The sequence below is a fragment of the Myodes glareolus genome, chromosome 14 (genome assembly GCF_982192425.1).
Source record: "Myodes glareolus chromosome 14, mMyoGla1.1, whole genome shotgun sequence".
NCBI classification, from domain to species: Eukaryota; Metazoa; Chordata; class Mammalia; order Rodentia; family Cricetidae; genus Myodes; species Myodes glareolus.
In genome coordinates this window covers 57,534,169-57,551,943 of record NC_142039.1, presented here as the reverse complement: position 1 = coordinate 57,551,943, position 17,775 = coordinate 57,534,169, and the positions used below count along the sequence as shown (strand labels likewise).

General features: G+C 41.9%; 1 protein-coding gene across 1 annotated transcript in view; it reads right to left on the bottom strand.

The window, feature by feature from the left end:
• Sycp2l (synaptonemal complex protein 2 like) overlaps positions 1-17,775 on the bottom strand; it is a 58,473-nt gene that overhangs the window by 36,980 nt on the left and 3,718 nt on the right. Inside the window, exons 3-12 of the mRNA XM_085698889.2 lie at positions 16,359-16,463; positions 15,884-15,908; positions 12,735-12,820; positions 12,529-12,617; positions 7,357-7,391; positions 6,124-6,266; positions 3,585-3,637; positions 2,756-2,801; positions 1,146-1,238; positions 985-1,045 (exon numbers count right to left, since the gene is read on the bottom strand). Of these exons, the coding sequence (XP_085555015.2) occupies positions 985-1,045; positions 1,146-1,238; positions 2,756-2,801; positions 3,585-3,637; positions 6,124-6,266; positions 7,357-7,391; positions 12,529-12,617; positions 12,735-12,820; positions 15,884-15,908; positions 16,359-16,463 (736 nt within the window). The remainder of the gene's footprint in view (positions 1-984; positions 1,046-1,145; positions 1,239-2,755; positions 2,802-3,584; positions 3,638-6,123; positions 6,267-7,356; positions 7,392-12,528; positions 12,618-12,734; positions 12,821-15,883; positions 15,909-16,358; positions 16,464-17,775) is intronic.

Below are 17,775 nucleotides of genomic sequence, written 5' to 3'. Positions count from 1 at the left end.
AGCACCCACTCGTATGTCCGGGTCTCAGACAACAGCCCCTTCCACGATCCAACCAGAAAATAAGCAGTCAATTTCAAAACTGAAAATAACTTAAACCTAAAATTCAGTCTTCAGGAAAAAAAAATGACAAGTCCAAACTAGGTAGAATTAGAGAACAGAAAGGTCACAAAAGGTCATAAAAGAGTAGGAAGGTCACAAAAGAACAGGAAGCTCATGAAAGAGTAGGCAAACCCAAGAGTTCCTGCCTACCAGAGTCAAAAGAAAGGAAAGATTGACCAGCCTCCACCTGGGCTATCAAGATGGCAGCCCACTTGAAACCATTAGCTCATACAAACCACCATGACCTGCTAGTATAGCACCTATATCAGACTGTAAAGATTTAACACAGATAAGGACATACAATAGGGAAAAAACCGAAATACAATAACACAATCATTTTTATATTAATTACATGCTAATATCTTTCAAATAGTCAGTTAAATTGCAAATTGAGACTAATCCACTCTCTGATTTAATAAGGTTAGTAGAAAATTTTAAGCACTCCCTGATGGTCTGGTGCATAGGATTTGGCACTCTGATCTCCCCGGGCTGGGTTCAGTTCCCACATAAGGAAGCCTCTCTTCTGAGCCTGGAAAGATGGCTCAGAGGTGAAAAGCTTACTCTACTCTTTCAAAGGACCCAAGTTCAGTCCCTGGTACCCACATCAGGTGACTTACAAACACCTCTAACCTCTAACTCCATCTCCAGAAGATCTGACCCCCTCGTCTGGCCTCTGTGGGCACTGGTACACATGCACGTGTTCCTGGATACAGACAGACACGAGCATATAAATAAACAAAGAAATCTTTAAAAAATAAAGAACTAGAAAAGAAGACGCCAAATAAGAATGTGATCAAAATCCGCTCTAGGATTAACTAAATGCTGTAACATCAACAGAAGCGGCGCTGAAAGTTCTGGGGGAAGACGTTTACAGCATCATCTTACCCGTTATGTTGAACCTGAACACTGCTTCCTTCGGAAGGTGCACTGGCTCCCACAAAGCACTCTTGAGAAAAAGACAGAGTAAACGTCGTGACTGCACAGTAGTGTTTATACAAAGAATTCCTCACCGCTTAGGGCTCCTGGGGAATGAATGAGTCCCTTACCTCTCCGTTATCTATGTAAAAAGTCACGCTCCGGCTTCCTTGATTGAAATCAATCCAAAATTCCTCTAGTTTTTCATCTGCTGGTTTTCTCAACTGTGGGGGATATTTCAGCAGAAGTTACACAGGAATCTCACGTCAACGGGTGCAATCTAAATTACGAACATCCTGGAGCAGAACCACCGCAGTTCCTATTAACAGAACCCTCTGCGAATCAGAAAGTGGGTCTGTCTCACACTCCATTCCTGGGAAGATCTATTGTCCTCAATATTTCATAGATACTTAAGTGTGTCACATGGCTCTACCCACATTATTGTTTTTCTTGGTGAATTCATGGAGGTAGGGGGAACCTGTTTTGTGTTAAAACGGTAGTAAACCACATTGAAGAGAGATGGAAACTTCTAGCAAAAAAGATACTATGAGCAAACCACTGACAAATTAGTGGCCAGCTGACCATCAGAGACCAGCTGACACTCGAGCTCAAACTACTTTTGTTTTATCATTATAAAATAAATACATAGAATAAAGATCGAGGATTCAAGCAATGTGGTGTTCTAGAAAGAGTAGATGTTTTCTCTGCCCGACTCCCCACAGGCTTCTGTCCAAAGGCTCCACTAGCAATGTCTCTAATCCTCCCCCAGATGCTTTCTAGACAAATGCCAGGGAGTGCAGGGCGAGCACCGCTCCTCTGAAATACCTAGACCAGAGTGGTTCTGCTTTTGGAATGTTAGCATGCCCACAATGAGTTACCTTGGGGAGCGGACTTGTTCATACAGCAAACAAACTGACACTCGCCTCCTGAAGGGAATTTTACACACTAGCCTACGTATACTTGTGTTTTACCTGTGCCTTGCATGAAGACAGGTGTGGGGTAGTTTAAGTTTCTTCCCCATCGTATTGTATGTTTGCTTGTGCATGAATCCATGCTGTGGCATGTATGTGGAGGTCAGAGGACAGCTTGCAGGAGCCAGTTTGCTCCGACCATGCATAATTCAAGGACTGAACTTGGGTCTTGGGCTTGACACAAGTTCCTTTATCCAATGAGCCATCACCATGGCCATTGGACTTTTCCCTTTGTGTGCATATGTGTTTATGTGGGTGGGGGTGGTGTAGATATGCATGTGTGTAGGTATGCAAGTGTGTAGAAGCCAGATGACAACCTTAGGTGTTAAGCCTCAAGTATCATCCACTAAAATGAAACAAGGGACTGATACTCCCAGACACCAAGCTCTGAAATCCTCCCTCCTGGTGTAAACGCAAACCCCTTAAGCTTTCTGAAAAATGCATCCTGGTTATGACATGGTCAGATCAGTGTGAAGGTAAGACCACTAAGAGAAACTAGCATCCTCTTTTAAAAGCCCCTATATGCCCAGGACCTGAGGAATGACACCCAGAGTTATTCTGGCCTCTACATGTATTCACATGTACACATGAACATACATGCATATGTATGTTGAGCATACACACACACGTAAATTGCCCTTTAAAGTACTGGCAACAGGTCTGTCCTAACCATGAACACTTAATAGTGTTTTATTCACACTACCCTTAAGACTCTTTAGAGAAAGAGAAGAGGTAGACAGGTAGACAGACAGACAGACAGACAGACCTACCTCCTGCTCATCAGCAAAAGCCGCCAAGCACGGGAATGAATAGACCCTGCAAAACATCTTACAATTAAAACTCAAAACGACCTGCAGATGTCTTATACTAAGTTTTCACAACTGTGAAGTATCGTCTACACAGGACACAAGAGGGCTGCAACTCTGCAAGCAGAGATCCACTCTAGGGAGATTTCACCTCTCCAGCAGGAGTCTATAACACGCGCACACCTTTAGTCCCAGCACTCGGGAGGCAGAGGCAGGCAGATCTCTGTGAGTTCGAGACCTGCCTGATCTACAAGAGCTAGTTCCAGGACAGGCTCCAAAGCTACACTGAGAAACCCTGCCAGTGATATGCCTATCCTCAAACACCTTTAGTCTTTTCAAAATTATTCTTCAAGAAATTCAGGAACTCTTAGGATTGGAGAGATGGCTCAATGATTGAGAGCACTTGCCGCTCTTACAGGGGACCTGGGTTCAGTTCCCAACACCCACACTGTGGCTCACAACTGTCTATAATTCCAACTCCAGGAGAGTTGATGCCCTCCAGGCACACACCTCCTAAACATACACAGAGGTTAAACACTCATGCACATAAAATAAATGAATTGAAAAAAAGCTAACAAGAAAACCCCACTCACTTTAGCCTCTTGTGTGCTAGGATTATAATGTGAACCACTACACCAAGCTCTTCCTAAATTTCTAACCAATTAAGCACTTAGTTCTATCAGTAAAATGCTATATTCTCTTAAAATTAAAAAGATCCCAGACATTATTTTTTTAAAAAAAAACTGTATCAGATTGCAGCTAGTCAATAAGATAATTTCAAGATACATGTTACCTTCTCTCATCACCAAGTCGGTTATTCAGGAAATTGAGAAACTGGCGACAGTCCTAAAGTAAGCAATACAAGTCTTTAATTCAAAAGCACACTATCTTCACTACTTTCCTAAGCAACCCTAAATCTTCACAACCCTAAATCTTCTCTTATGTTAGCAAGGCTTTGTCCGCAAGGAGACGGCTGTAGGTGCGCTTCCTTGCACCCCCAGCATTGCCTACTCAGATGAAGAATACCCAGGGCTCAAAAGTCAAGTACATGATAGATTCATTTGAGCAAAAAAATGAGCAAGAAAAATAGATCTCCCTGTTGAGTTAGAGTTCAGGATTTGACTAACCGATCTAGCACACGCTTTCCTAATACCTGCCTAGCATAAGCCATATAAACTATTAACTTTAGGTGAATTCATGTGTTCATATTTCCCATGCCTCTCCTTTGTAGGTCATCTATGCCATATACTCTAAGAACAAGAACTACCTCTAGGATTCTCCTAAGCAACAATCACTGAATACATTGCCCTGATATTCTAAGGACAACGAGACACGGGTCCGGATTTATTCTCATTTTTGTTTCCAGAGACTGGCTGTTGTAGTGGACTGTTTCTCACCCTTCAGAGCTATATTTGGCCCTAAATAGACATGAGCAGCATAAGGCTTTCCTCTAAAATCCATTCCAAAGAGAAGCCGATGGGCTGGGAGGTAGTTGGAGAGACGATTTTAAAAACAAGGTTAATTACTTTATTTTCATCGTCTTCAGAGGCAGATAAGGGAGCATCTGGTTGCTCACATCATCCCAGGCACTCTCAATTTCTCGGTGAATTCTGCTTGCACTGTCTAGTTTTATATTATGTTGATACAAGCTGAAGTCGTCTTAAACAAGGGACCAATCTGTTGAGAAATTGCTTCCATAAGTCCCATCAAAATTTCAGGTTGTCTCCTGGCTAAGTTTCCTTTAAAGAAATCCTATATTTATCTTCCCACATGTCTGCCAAACATATTAGAGGCAAATCTGCAGGGTATTTTCTTATTAAGTGATTGATGTGGAAGGACCCAGGCCACTTTGGGTGGTGCCACCCCCTGGGCTAGTGGTACTAGATGCTAAAAAAAGGTTAACTGAGCAAGCCTTGAGGAGCAAGCCAGTAAGCAGCATCTTCTCATGGCCTCTGCATCAGCTTCTGCCTCCAGATTCCTGTCTAGTTTGTGTTCCTGCCTTGGCTCCCCTCAATGGGCTGTGATTCAGAACATGTAAGACAAATAAACCCTTTCTTTCTTGTCCAAGTTGCTTTGCTTTTGGTCACAGCGTTTCATCGCAATAGTTACGCTAAGAAACTCCTAATTTTAAGGTGAAATTTCTTCCCACTTCGCAGATGAAATTCTAAGACATCGCTAGTCCATGACCTTGTCTATATCTATGCAAATATCACCTAAGTCAGGCAGATGGAACTCTAATTTGAGGTAGAATTAAAACTCAAGTTGGCCAAAAGAGACTGGAATCCTGACTTTTACATTTAGAACATACTGCATCTGGCTAAATATCTTCTGTGCATATTGCCAGTCTTAGACTCTAAGATACACAATACAAAGGTTCAAATATAATACAATGTGAATCATGGAATAATCCTGATTGCACAAGGGTTTTGATTAGAAGACTTCATTAAAATGAACACTTGAGATGAATTTTACGTTTTGCTGAGACTCTAACCCTAATTTAAAGATATTTTGCAAAGAATAAAGAAAATACTTTAGCAATTGTAGAAGACAGATACACAACAAAGTTAAAAGCTATGTTGTGTTCCTTTAGGAACAATCACAGTAAGCTAAGACTTCACAAGACAAACAAACACACACCAACCCCGCACAAATCTCTGTGCCTCCAAACTGCAGCGGCTGGATGGCACCCAGCATAACCACTCTATGATCCTTACCACAAACGCCAGTGCCAGCCACCTGCCGCGGTCAGAGCCTCTCTATTCAAGGCTCCAATTCTTTGCTCTTTCTTCTCCAATTGTATCCCTACTCTGCAAGGGCCATTTAAGATCTCCACCTGCTCCTAAATGTTTTCCTTTCCTGGACTCATCAAATAGAGTTTGTTTCTTTGTTTCCTTGACCTGTTTCCTCTAAGGAAGTGCATCTTCTCATGTGGTCCCCAAGTATTTGTTTATGCCACCTTCAAATTGTTTCTCTGATATGGGGGAACAGAAAGTTAAGGATTGCAATCTGGCCATACTTTAAACAGTGAGGGACTGGGAAGGTGACTCTGTGGTTAAGAACTTGTATTGCTTTTGCAGATCATGCTATTGTGGTCCCAGTGCGTCCAGCAGGTGGCTCACAACTGCCTGTAACTTTAGATATCGGTGGTTCAGCACCATCTTCTGGCTTCCAACAGCGCTTGCCCTCACACACATTCTCCTTCACACATAAATGCACACAATGAATTTCTTTTCATCCTTAGGAAAATTAAATCTTCCCCTAAGCATAAAACTCAGAAAAATTATGAAAGGATCCTCACTACATACAGAGACTCTTATGACCAGAATTCTCACCGTCTCAAATTCCCGGTTCTTAATTTCTTTGAAAGCTTCAGCCAGGACTGCATCATCAAACCACTGAAGAGCAAGCTCATTCCTCAGTGTTCCGACGGTCATTCTACACAATGCCTCGGATAGAGCAACCTGCTGATTATAATCTAGAGAGTCAAAACACAGTAGACATAGGTAAATTCTGGGTACAAAGTGACAGAAAATAAGTCACTTAGTCTAAAGCTAAGGCACTCAGTGAAGTGCAACGAAATGCATTCAGAGTCATTATGACCATCCAAAGTATACTCAAGGATGGCTAGGGGGAAATATGAATAGGTTTCATATGGAGAACATCTTTAAAATACCATTTCTAAGCACTGGGAATACTGTTCAGTGGTAGAATGGTTGCTTGTATAGTATGTACAAGGTGCTGAGCTCAATCCCTAATAATGTGAATATATACATATATATATATATTTATATATATATATAGGTTTTACATTTGTTAAATATGAAGTTAGATCAAATAGCCTTAAATTAGTTCTATAGCAAAAACAATCTTATTAAAGTTACAGTATTCTACTGCAGTTAGACTACATACTCAAATGTCAAATAATTATTTTTTTTTAAGGTCCTACTGTAGCTCAGGATGAACTCAAATTCACTATGCAGTCAAGGATAACCATGAACTCCTGATTGTCCCCGCCCCCGCACCTCCCAGACACTGTGAGTGCAGACATGCCACCACACTGGCTGATGGGGAGTTAGGGCTCAAACCCAGAGCTTTGTGCACGTAGGCAAGCACTCTAGCAGCTAAGCTGCATCCATAGCCCAATCCTCAAATCAAATAAAGGTGAAAAGAGGGGTGTAATCAGATGAACTGATGTGGTGGCAGTCACATACTGTCTTTAAATCTATAAAACAATCGTGTAACTCTTATGCAGATAAAAATTATGTTTGAGAATGGAAAAAAACCTCCGAGTCAAAGGAAGAGGGGACATGGGCATGGAGGGATTTCCCTGTGACTCTGATGGCTTTTACTTTAAAGAATCTTCACTGACGCCCATGTAGTGAGATGTTAAAATGTGACAGAACTGGCCAGGAGGTGTCCATTAGTTATTATGATTTCCCAGCAGGCCAGAATCTCTCAGAAGTAATAGCAAAATCTTAATTTTTTTATCTGCAAATGGAATTTAATCCTCATACATCTTCCAGTGTTCAATATTCTAGGCATTTAAATTTTTAAACACTTCTTACCTCCCACGGTCAAGATTGTCCTTGCCAATTCTTTCCTGAAATATTTACATAAACTACATTTTACTGAGATGAACATCAAGAGGTAAAGCCTTACCTAAACTAAAACCAAGATATATATTTTTGAAATCAGTATCAGAATTTCCACAATGTGCATATAAATACCTTTTAATGGGAATTTTCTTCAAGTTCATATATTGAGGACCAATATGCACTTTTAAAATTTTTTTAAATAATTATTTTTATTTTATTTTATATGTATTGGTTCCCTGTATGCGTGTCTATGTGATGGTGTTGGGTGCCATTGAATTGGAGTTACAGACAGTTGTGAGTCACCATGTGGGTGGTGGGAACTGAACCCAGGTCCTCTGGAAGAAGAGCCAGCACTCTAACCACTGAGCCTTTTCTCCAACCCCCTGATATACATTTTCAAAGAAACTAGAAGTTACCATATTTTTGAGATTTCATTTCTTCTTTCATGAAGTAAATTTAGCTTCCTAAGATCTGAGGGTACACTGGATGATCTGCTTCTAAAATTTGAGGTTTCTTAGAGTTTTTTGGAATTGGGGTAGGAAGGTTCCCCCCCCCCGCAATGGGGGGTCTAACCTTGAACTCAGAGCAATCCCCCTGCCTCAGCCTCTACAGGCATGAGCCACTTCTAGTTGTTCCCTTTCACCAATCAGCAGTCCGTGGGATTACTCATCATACATACAGCTTGAACCTGATGGGGCTTAGACATTTGGTCCTGTGCCTCTCCTATGACGAAATTGACGCAATACTCAACTGAATTTTGAAACATAATGAAAGTAAGTGAATACATTTTACATTGCTGTTACACTGTAATCTCAGATTCTCCTCCAGTGTGCTAGGGTGTATCCATCCACTCTAGTGTGTCCACCAAACACTAAAACACACTATTTTCCTTAGTATCTGACACTCTTTGTGTATGGCTGGAGCGGGCCGGGTGGCAGTGAGGCTCAGCCTAAGGCTTTGTACATGCTAAGTAGGTGCATCATTCAGCTGCATCCACAGCCCTTGGTGCTTTGAGACCATTTCACTGTTTAAGCCCAAGCCAACCTTACCCTGATGATCCTGTCTCAGTCTCCTGAGTGACTGGGATGTCAGAGGTACACCACACCACCACAGTTGGAAAAATCACTCACTTTAAAGAATAAAGATGTCTTGTGGGGTTGGGAGAAAGCTTAGGCAGTGAAGAGCACACTTCACAAGCATAGGGCCCCGAGTTCTAGCTATAGAAGCCACATTAAAAATAAACAGACATCCATGTTTCTCCTCTAAGGTCTAGCCTGGTAAGTTGCCCTCACCACCCCACAGTTTTCCTGAAACTCGCCATATCTAGCTAGGGTCCCACAGTTAGTGATGCGGCCTAGTCTGGACATCTTTTTCAAGTTTGAAAAGCATCCAACTCTAGGTTTCTACGGGGTCCGACACTCCCAGTCTTGCATAGTCCCACCACCTCTAACGTGCAGCCGACTCTGAGCTCCCACTAGGACCTGCCTTACCTGCATCCACCCATGCAGGGTCCTTTGCACTGTCTCTACCACCCTACTCTCCACTCAAATGTCCCATGTCCTCCTTCAGGTGCTGGCCTGGTGAGTACCCCTGGCTTCCTTATCCGTGCCTTTTCCACCATATACCAGAATTAGCCTGGGTCCCACAACCCACTAGCCTAGGGACCTTGCCTGCCTGCCTGCCTTACAAAAGAGCTACAGACTTGGGCCAGTAGTCTAGCTATGAATCCATCGAACCACAGAGCTCTCCAATGTCATATGTAACTTTTCCACTCAGGCATGTACCCCATTTCTGTCTGGGCTTGGAACAGGAAGCTCAGCCTGTATACCACCCAGTCCCCTCTGCCCACCTGACCTCATCCCACACACGCCACCTCCACCCTCACCCCCACATCTTCTCCTCCAATCAGCCCCGTCCATAATAAGCTCAGAACTAGCAAAGAAATGGCACATGCCCAGATCTCATCACTGGAATACCAGCGACATGAAAGATCAAACCAGCATCTTCTCTCCAGAGCCCACCAGTCCTACAGAAATGTTTGCAAGGAGAACTGCCTAGATGAAATCCAGGTCAGGAGTTTAAAGACACAAAGAAACAGCTCCATAAAATCCAAGAGGAAGAACTTAAGAATGAGAGATGCCTGAGTGAGGCCCAAGAAAACACAAATATAAGGCCGATGGAAGTGAGCAAGACAACCCACGACTTGAGATAGCATTCAGTCAGGAGATGGAAGTACTGAAGTGGACTCCAGCTGAAATGAAGATAGAACTGGAAAAAAAAAAAAAGAGCCCACCTAGAAAACCCAACAGGAAACTTGCAACTAGAGTGAACTAGAGTGACCTGAGCAGAAGACAGAATATTGGATCTCAAAGGTAAAATAGAGGAGCCAGATGAAATAAACAAGGGAATGAGTTTTTAACACAGAAAAGGAACACACAGGAAATGTGGAGCACTATGAAAAAACAGACTTTCTTCTCCCTCATCTATGCCTATAATTTGAATCAATGGCACAGACTGGCTCTTCAACAGGATCATAGCAGAAAACTTCCCTAAACTAAACTTCCCTAAAGACCCCATGCTGATAGAAGACAGCACACAGCACACCAAATAGACAAGGCCAGAGAAGAAAATCCTCACAGCATATCCCAGGAAAAACACCAAGTTTACACAACAAAGAAAGTGTATTCAAAGCTGCAAGAAAGAAACACAAGTCACACGGAGAAGGAAACCCATTAGAATAACAGCTGGTTTCCGATGTAGACTGAGATCCAAAAGAGCGATGCAGTCCAAGTCCTAAATGATGACGGTAGCTGGTCCCAAATCACACACACCCAGCAAAACTATCTACCGTGATTGAAGGAGAAAGAAAAAGGAAAAGAAAATGACATGAACAGCTTTAAAAAATTCATGCCCAGTAAACCAAACCTAAGGCAAATACCAGAAACATTATTTCAGGTTGAAGAGAGGAAAGAGCATAGCAAAAGATCATGGGGAAAAAAAAATACAAAGCCATCCTTACTAAAAGATAAAATACCACTGAGAACACAAGCAACATGATAACGCACAGCTATCATACACTTTTCTGTGATAACTTTAAATATCAGTGGCTTCAATTCACCAATCAAAAGACAGACTGGCTGAGTAGCTCAAGAAACAAAATCCACTTCTCTGCTGCCTACAATAGACACATCTTAGTTTTAAAGATAGACACCACATTAGAGTAAACAGACGGACAAGAGCACTCTAATCAAATAGACCCAGGAAGCAAGCAGGCATTGCTATCCTAACATCTGACAAAACGGACTTCAAACTAAAACTAATCAGAAGAGATAAAGAAGGCACATTTTATTCTAACCAAGAGGACAGTAAACAAGCAGGCATTTCTATCTGAAACATATATGCATCAAACTCAGAGGCACCCAATTTCACTATAAAATCTACTACTGAAAGTAAAGACATGGATTAGTATCAATGAATTAATGAATTAATTAATGAATAGTAGGAGACCCAATAGATGGGTCATTTGAAAACTAGAAAAAACTTTAGAATTAATTGACACTACATATCAAATGGATTTAATAGTTATCTCAGTTATCTGTGGAATATTCTATCCAAACAATACACACACATTCTACTCAGCATAACACAGACACTTTCCTAAAATAGATCACATCCTGGAACACAAACAAATCTTTTTTATTTACTTATTTATTTTTTGAGACAGGATTTCTCTGTAGCTTTAGAAGCTGTCCTGGAACTCTCTCTGTAGGCCAGGCTGCCTCGAACTCACAGCGATCCACCTGCCTCTGCCTCCCGAGTGCTAGGATTAAAGGCCTGCACCACCACCACCTGGCTCAAAACAAATCTTTACAAATTCAAAACAATTGAAACCACTCTCTATGTCCTGTCTCAACACAATACAATAAAAATTTAAATTGATAGCAAAAAAATGCTAGCAAATACACAAACTTATGGAGATCTGTCAACTTATTACTAAACAATGAATGGGTGAAACAAGAAATCAAGGAGGAAATAGCTTCCTGGAACTAAATGAAAACACAACACATCGAAACCTCTGGAACACCTTGAAAGCTGTCCTATGAGGAAACATCATATCTCTAAGTGCCTACATTAAAATATCAGAGAAAACACAAATAAGTGACTTAATTAATCAACTTGAAAATGGGGGGGGGGAGAACAAACTAAATCTAAACTCAGTCTACAGTAATAATAAAGATCAGAGCAGAAATTAATAAAATAGAAACAAAGAAAATAATACAAAAATGATCAACAAATCTAAGAGCTGGTAATTGGAGAAGATGAACAAGATTGACAGACCCTTGGCCCAACTACCAAAAGAGAACTCGATTAACAGAATCAGAAATGAACAGAGAAACATTACAACAGACAGCAAAGAAATTTATAATATTGTAGGGGAATATTTTAAAAATTTACTTTGTTAAGCTGAAAAAACTTAAAAGAAACAACTGTTTTTCTAGATTCAGCTAAACCATCAATATTAAACCAAGAAAAAAATCAATAATCTAAACAGATCTATAACTATGAGAAGTATAAAACAGCAATAAAAAGCCTTCCAGAAAAAAAAAGGTCCAGAGCTACATGGATTCAGAGCAGAATTCTAAAAATATTTAAAGATCTATAGCCAGTCCTTTTTAACTATTTAAGACAATTGAAACAGAAGAAGAACATACAGACTCCTTCTACAAAGTCAGTATCTCTCTAATACCAAAATAAAGTAGACACACACAAGGAAAACTGTAGGCCAACATCCCTGATGAACAGAGATTCAAAAATAACCAATAAAATACTTGCAAGGAGGATACAGACAGATATCAAAAAGAGTATATACACCGTGAACAGTTACATAACCAGCTGAGAAGGCATTTTGGCCCACAGATTCATTGCCAAAGGCAAAACAACAAACAAAAAAGAAAACCTGCACATTTAAGAACAGAATCGGGCACAGTCTATCCCTGGGTCTTCAGTCCCTTCCAGCCCAATAATGGGTGAGCTCACAAGGCACGCGCTGAAGGAAGGAATGGCATAGGTGGGCATGCGGAGGATAAAGAACAGTACAGAGATTTGGGGCTTACACCACCACCTGAGTGTGAGGTCACTTACATAAGACTGCACGTGTCTTCTGCTGAAGAGAGCTTTCTTCTCTCTTCCCGGGGTGCAGCGTCCAAAATGCAGTTCAGAGTACTCAGGGCCTGTTCAGAATCGGAAGGGACGATTCATGCACCACAAAGGAACAAAATGAAAAGTCGCCCGTGCCTGCTCTGAGTTTCCCAGGGCAACTGTGAACTCTCCGTTTAGTGACGACTCACCTCCTGATGAATGGAGAGCTCCATGGTGCCGTCTGCCACCAGCCGTCCTAAACTAAGTACGAAGGAATCCAACATCTGGATTGTTCCTGAAAGCGCAATTGTGAAAGCATCAAATGGACGCTGGAAGGAGTCGGAGCCGACTCCTATGCAGCAGGAATGAGTACAAGCTGGGAGCAGTATCCAGTGTGGGAATGACAGTCTAGGCAAGGGGCAGGTTACAGCCAGGCAGTTACAGTCACAGTACAGTCAGCTACAGTCACAGTAACCCCCAGGTTACAAGACTTGTTTATACAATACCCACAAAGGACTGTAACAGCAGCCCGAGCAAAGTGTGGGTAGCATCACCGTCAGGACTGTAACCTGAACTAAGCCACTTTCTGTCCACGATGGGCAATGCTCTAAGTACCAGCATGTGGGTTGTGCTGTTTACGTGGTTTATATGAATTTGTATTATATTATAGTTCAAATATTAGACATACTATACAGATTAAAATGCCATACGGTCTATAACTCTGAAGCAGAAACTTTTAAATAAGTTGGTCTTCATTAATAAACCATAGAAATTTCCACAGCTATTTATATATCAGAAAAAAACAGAATGAGAAATACTATTTTATATATAACTAAATGAGCAACTTTTGCAGTTTTGGACTCACATTAAGGTAATAAGTGGAAATAATAGTGAACACAACAAAAAATTAATGCCAAGTCAGAGTATAATTTTGGTAGGTTCAGTTGTATCATCTCAATGTGTAAGTTATTTATCACAAAGAATATACCATTTACTCCAGTATAATTCATAAATTGTAGGAGACCAAACAGGGAAGTATAAGAGTGCCGTCTTCAGTTCAAACAGGCCACACTAGCATGAGTAGATAAACTGAGACAAGCAGAAACTCAGTCAGGCCTTGTGCCCACCAGATTAGAGTCAAAGGTTCTAACAAAGCCCAACTGGCCAGCAACAATCTGTACATGTCTGTACATATCTTACTAACTAGCAAAAATGCCAAGCATAGTGTTTTCATTTTGAGAGGAGCTAGAGAAAATGTATCACAACCTTAATATTAGGGCAGGAAAGCTGGCAGATCAGAGCAGCAGCAGCCAGCTACTAGAGTTCTTAAATAGGCAAGATCCTGGCTCTACGAATCCTCAAACTGAATGTAATGCACTCCTGTCTCCTCCCGCCTTATATTCCTCTCTTCACCCAGTCATCTCTCTTCCTGTCTCCACCTCCTTCGTGCTGGGATTAGAGATATGCGACTTCCAAATACTGGGATTAAAGGTGTGAGCCACCACTGCCTGGTTCCCCGCATCCACGGCAGTTTGGTGTTGCTCAAACCACCTATAATTCTAGTTTCAGGGAAATCTGTCACCTTTGGCTTCTGTAGGAACCCACACTTACATAGAGATATATTCATTCATTCATTCTCTCTCTCTCCCTCTCTCTCTCTCCCTCTCTCTCTCCCTCTCTCTCTCTCCCTCTCTCTCTCTCCCTCTCTCTCTCTCCCTCTCTCTCTCTCTCTCTCTCTCTCTCTCTCTCTCTCTCTCTCACACACACACACACACACACACAGAATTTAAGTTTTCAAAAATAGCGAAGCTAGGCTTGGCGGCATAGCCCTAAATTCCCAGTTCCTCAGAGAGATGAGACGAGAAGATACAAGTCTGAGGCTGGCCTGAGAGACAGTTCCAGGTCAAGGTCAGCCCAGTAGTGGGTCTCAGTGGCAGGGCTTTTGCCTAGCCTGCGTGAAGAGGATGGCTATGAGTTTACTCCCCATTGCCATGAAAATAATTTCAAATTTTGAGAATGGAGAGTTCTTGAAATAAAAGGTTTGGGGAGAAAAAAAAATCTTAACTCCTGTAAATAATATTGTTGTATCAAGCAAAAAGGACAGTCATTTTACAAAGACAGATGATATGGGCCTAACACTGAAGGGAAGACAGGATAAAACACATGGATGTGAGCATGAACACGTACTAAAGGAGCAGAGGTGGGGAGGCATCATGCTGATGTGGATTAAGGAAACCACAGGGATAACTCTAGACTGACAGCACGCCCATCACCAGAGAAGAACTAAGTGTTCAAACACAACCAACCCCTGCAGCAATGCTCAAAGGAACCCCCAAAATGGAACATGCACGATAAAATGATACAAATACTAGTCGAATAAAAGAGAGATTAATCCCACAGAGGCAGGAGATAGTGGGGATGTGGCCAGTAGACACATCTTTTGCCTCAGATGGTGGGAATTAGACACCCACTCTGCAGAATCTGACAGGGCACTGCCAAAGATAACATGCGAGAACTTGCCTCTTACAGGAAAGCTAGACCCTCACCCACCCGAGTGGCCAGAGTGAGCCCCAAGCAGTGAGCAGTTGTTGCTATGAACTGTCATTGTCTCCTCTCCAATTTTCACATCGAAGCATTCCCCGCAGTGTGATATCTGAGAGAGAGCCTTTGGGAAACCCCCACCACATACTCAAAACTACCACCATGTTCTACCTGAGTTTATACACCAGGCAACCCTAAAACCATGAGCCTAAATAAATGTTGTGTTTTGGGGTGTAGCATGGCAGCATAGCCTGTAACTTCTGGGGAGGAACCTATGGTGGATGGAGTCACAGTGGCAGAGACACAGCCAGTGTGGAAGGAGTCACGTGGGAAGCAGAGAGGACGAAAGCAAAAGGCAACAGGTCAACTCTTTCTAATAAGTAATTACAACTCAGTGATTAGTTTCCATTCTCATGCGTTCTAGTCCAGCCCCACACCTAAAAACCCTTCTCAGAGCTCTGCCACAGTGATCTACTTCTCATTAGGCTCGACAGGACCAGGTCTCTAGCATGTGAACCTAGGCAGAAACCAGATCCAAACCAGAGCTAAACCCTTGTTGCTTTGGAGACAGCGCGGCCTTCCATCAGCTGAATAGAGGAAAGTCACACAGCAGTGACAAGAGCCACTAAGCAAAATACATCGCAGAAAACTGAGACACGCTTCACAACAGAACACTGTCCAGCATCGCAGTAGGACTATGTCAAGAGGTTGGTCAACCCAGATGTGTCTCAATTTCACCCTTGCTGTCACTTAAGCCATCAGTGCCAAAGTATTTATTGATGAAAACCAGCCAACTAGTAACTGCTCATATACGTACCTTTCCTGCTGTGCCTGGAAATGATCTGATAAAAGGAAGGAAAAGTACAGCTCGTTATTCCAAAGCATCACACATTCCAGCACGAAGGCATGGCTACTAACTGATGGAAACTGAACACAGAGACACAAGGAAAACATCTGCTAGAAGGCTGAATCAGTTACCTCATTAGAATGAACATATTCCCTATACTCAAACAAACAACATATTTGAATATATAAATGACTACTCAGTTTCCTATGTCATTGGTTGAATATTTTAATGTCTGTTACTCTTTCACACAATGACTTAGTCATAAATGTGGCAGGTTTTTTTTTAATCCACATCTTATAAAAAGCCAACTTCACATCTTATAAAAAGCCAACTTCTCAAAAGATTTCTTTTTTAAATCCAAACTTAAGACAGAAGGAAGTTTTACAATCACTTCGATTCCCGCCCCCACTGTTGGCATCACCCCTCGAAGTGCTTCTGTCCTTACCAGTGCAGTGTCGAAGAAGTCTCCCAACACCTTTGTCAGCAGTGCATCTGAGGCGGTGTCTTTTGTCATCAGAAATCCTGTTACCTTTTCAAACCAGGAAACCATGTGCACAGAAGAGAGGCTGATGGAACCACATGGTCCAAGTGAGTACCACCTACTCCACAAGATTTACAAGATAATCTCCTGCTAGAGAAAAAGTGGTGTAAGAGGTTCTTCTATCTATCTGTTGCCTTCATTGGTTAATTAATAAAGAAACTGCTTGGCCTGATAGGTCAGAACATAGGTAGGCGGGGTAGACAGAACTGAATTCTGGGAGGAAGAAAGCAAGGTCAGAGAGAGTTGCCCGCCATGAAGCTACCAGGTCAGACATGCTGAATCTTTCCCGGTAAGCCACGAGCTCGTGGTGACATACAGATTATTAGAAATGGGTTGAATCAAGATGTAAGAGTTAGCCAATAAGAGGCTAGAGCTAATGGGCTAGGCAGTGTTTAAATGAATACAATTTCTGTGTGGTTATTTTGGGGGTTAAGCTAGCCGCATGGCCTGGAGCCAGGTAGGACGCAGCCCACCACTCCTTTTACTCCAAAAAAGCAGCCTGAAAACCTTTTCTCTCACATAAGACAGGCTTCCTATCCACCAAGAGCAAGTCAGAGAGGATGCATATGGTCCAGAATTACCATAAGGAAGGTCACACACAGCAGTAAGAATGGGACAGTTGACCAGGATTGGAGCCAAGACACCCACAAAAGAGGCTGCAAAGAGCTTAAGGTGAGGTGAGCCTGTGCAGAGCAGGGCAAATAGCGTGGCTTTGAGAAGTAAGCTATAGAAAGCAAACAATCAAAAAAGATGAGCTGGGTGTGGTGGAGCACGCTCATAAGCCCAGGACTTGGGAAGATGAGGCAGGAAGACTTCTGTGAGTTCAAGACCAGCCTAAAAAAATCCTCTCAAAAAAAATCAAATTAAGTAAGAAGATGAACTGTCTGGACATTGCAGCAGAAGCTATAGAAAATATATGCATGGCTATAGAAAATATATCTCAGGCCTTGTTATCTTTCTTCTTCCAAGAGCTTTTGGCTCATTGGATTATTTTTCCCATGGGAATATAAATCCAATTTCATGCTATGCTTCTGTGCTTAGTTGTTGGAAATAACTTTTGTGACATCTTGAAATATATGTACTTAGTAAAGTGTGGGTCATCTTTGGACTATTTTTGCTGAGACTGGTCACCCATAAACATAAAAAACCAGATCTGGATATGTAGCTGAGGGGCGGAGCACCTGTCTAGAATGCAAAGTCCTGGGTTCAATCTCTAGTAAAAAACACACACACACACACACACAGAAGGGGTAAGAAAACACATGCATAAATAATCAGCTGAACATAGCATTAGTGACATAAACCGTTGAAGGACAACTCT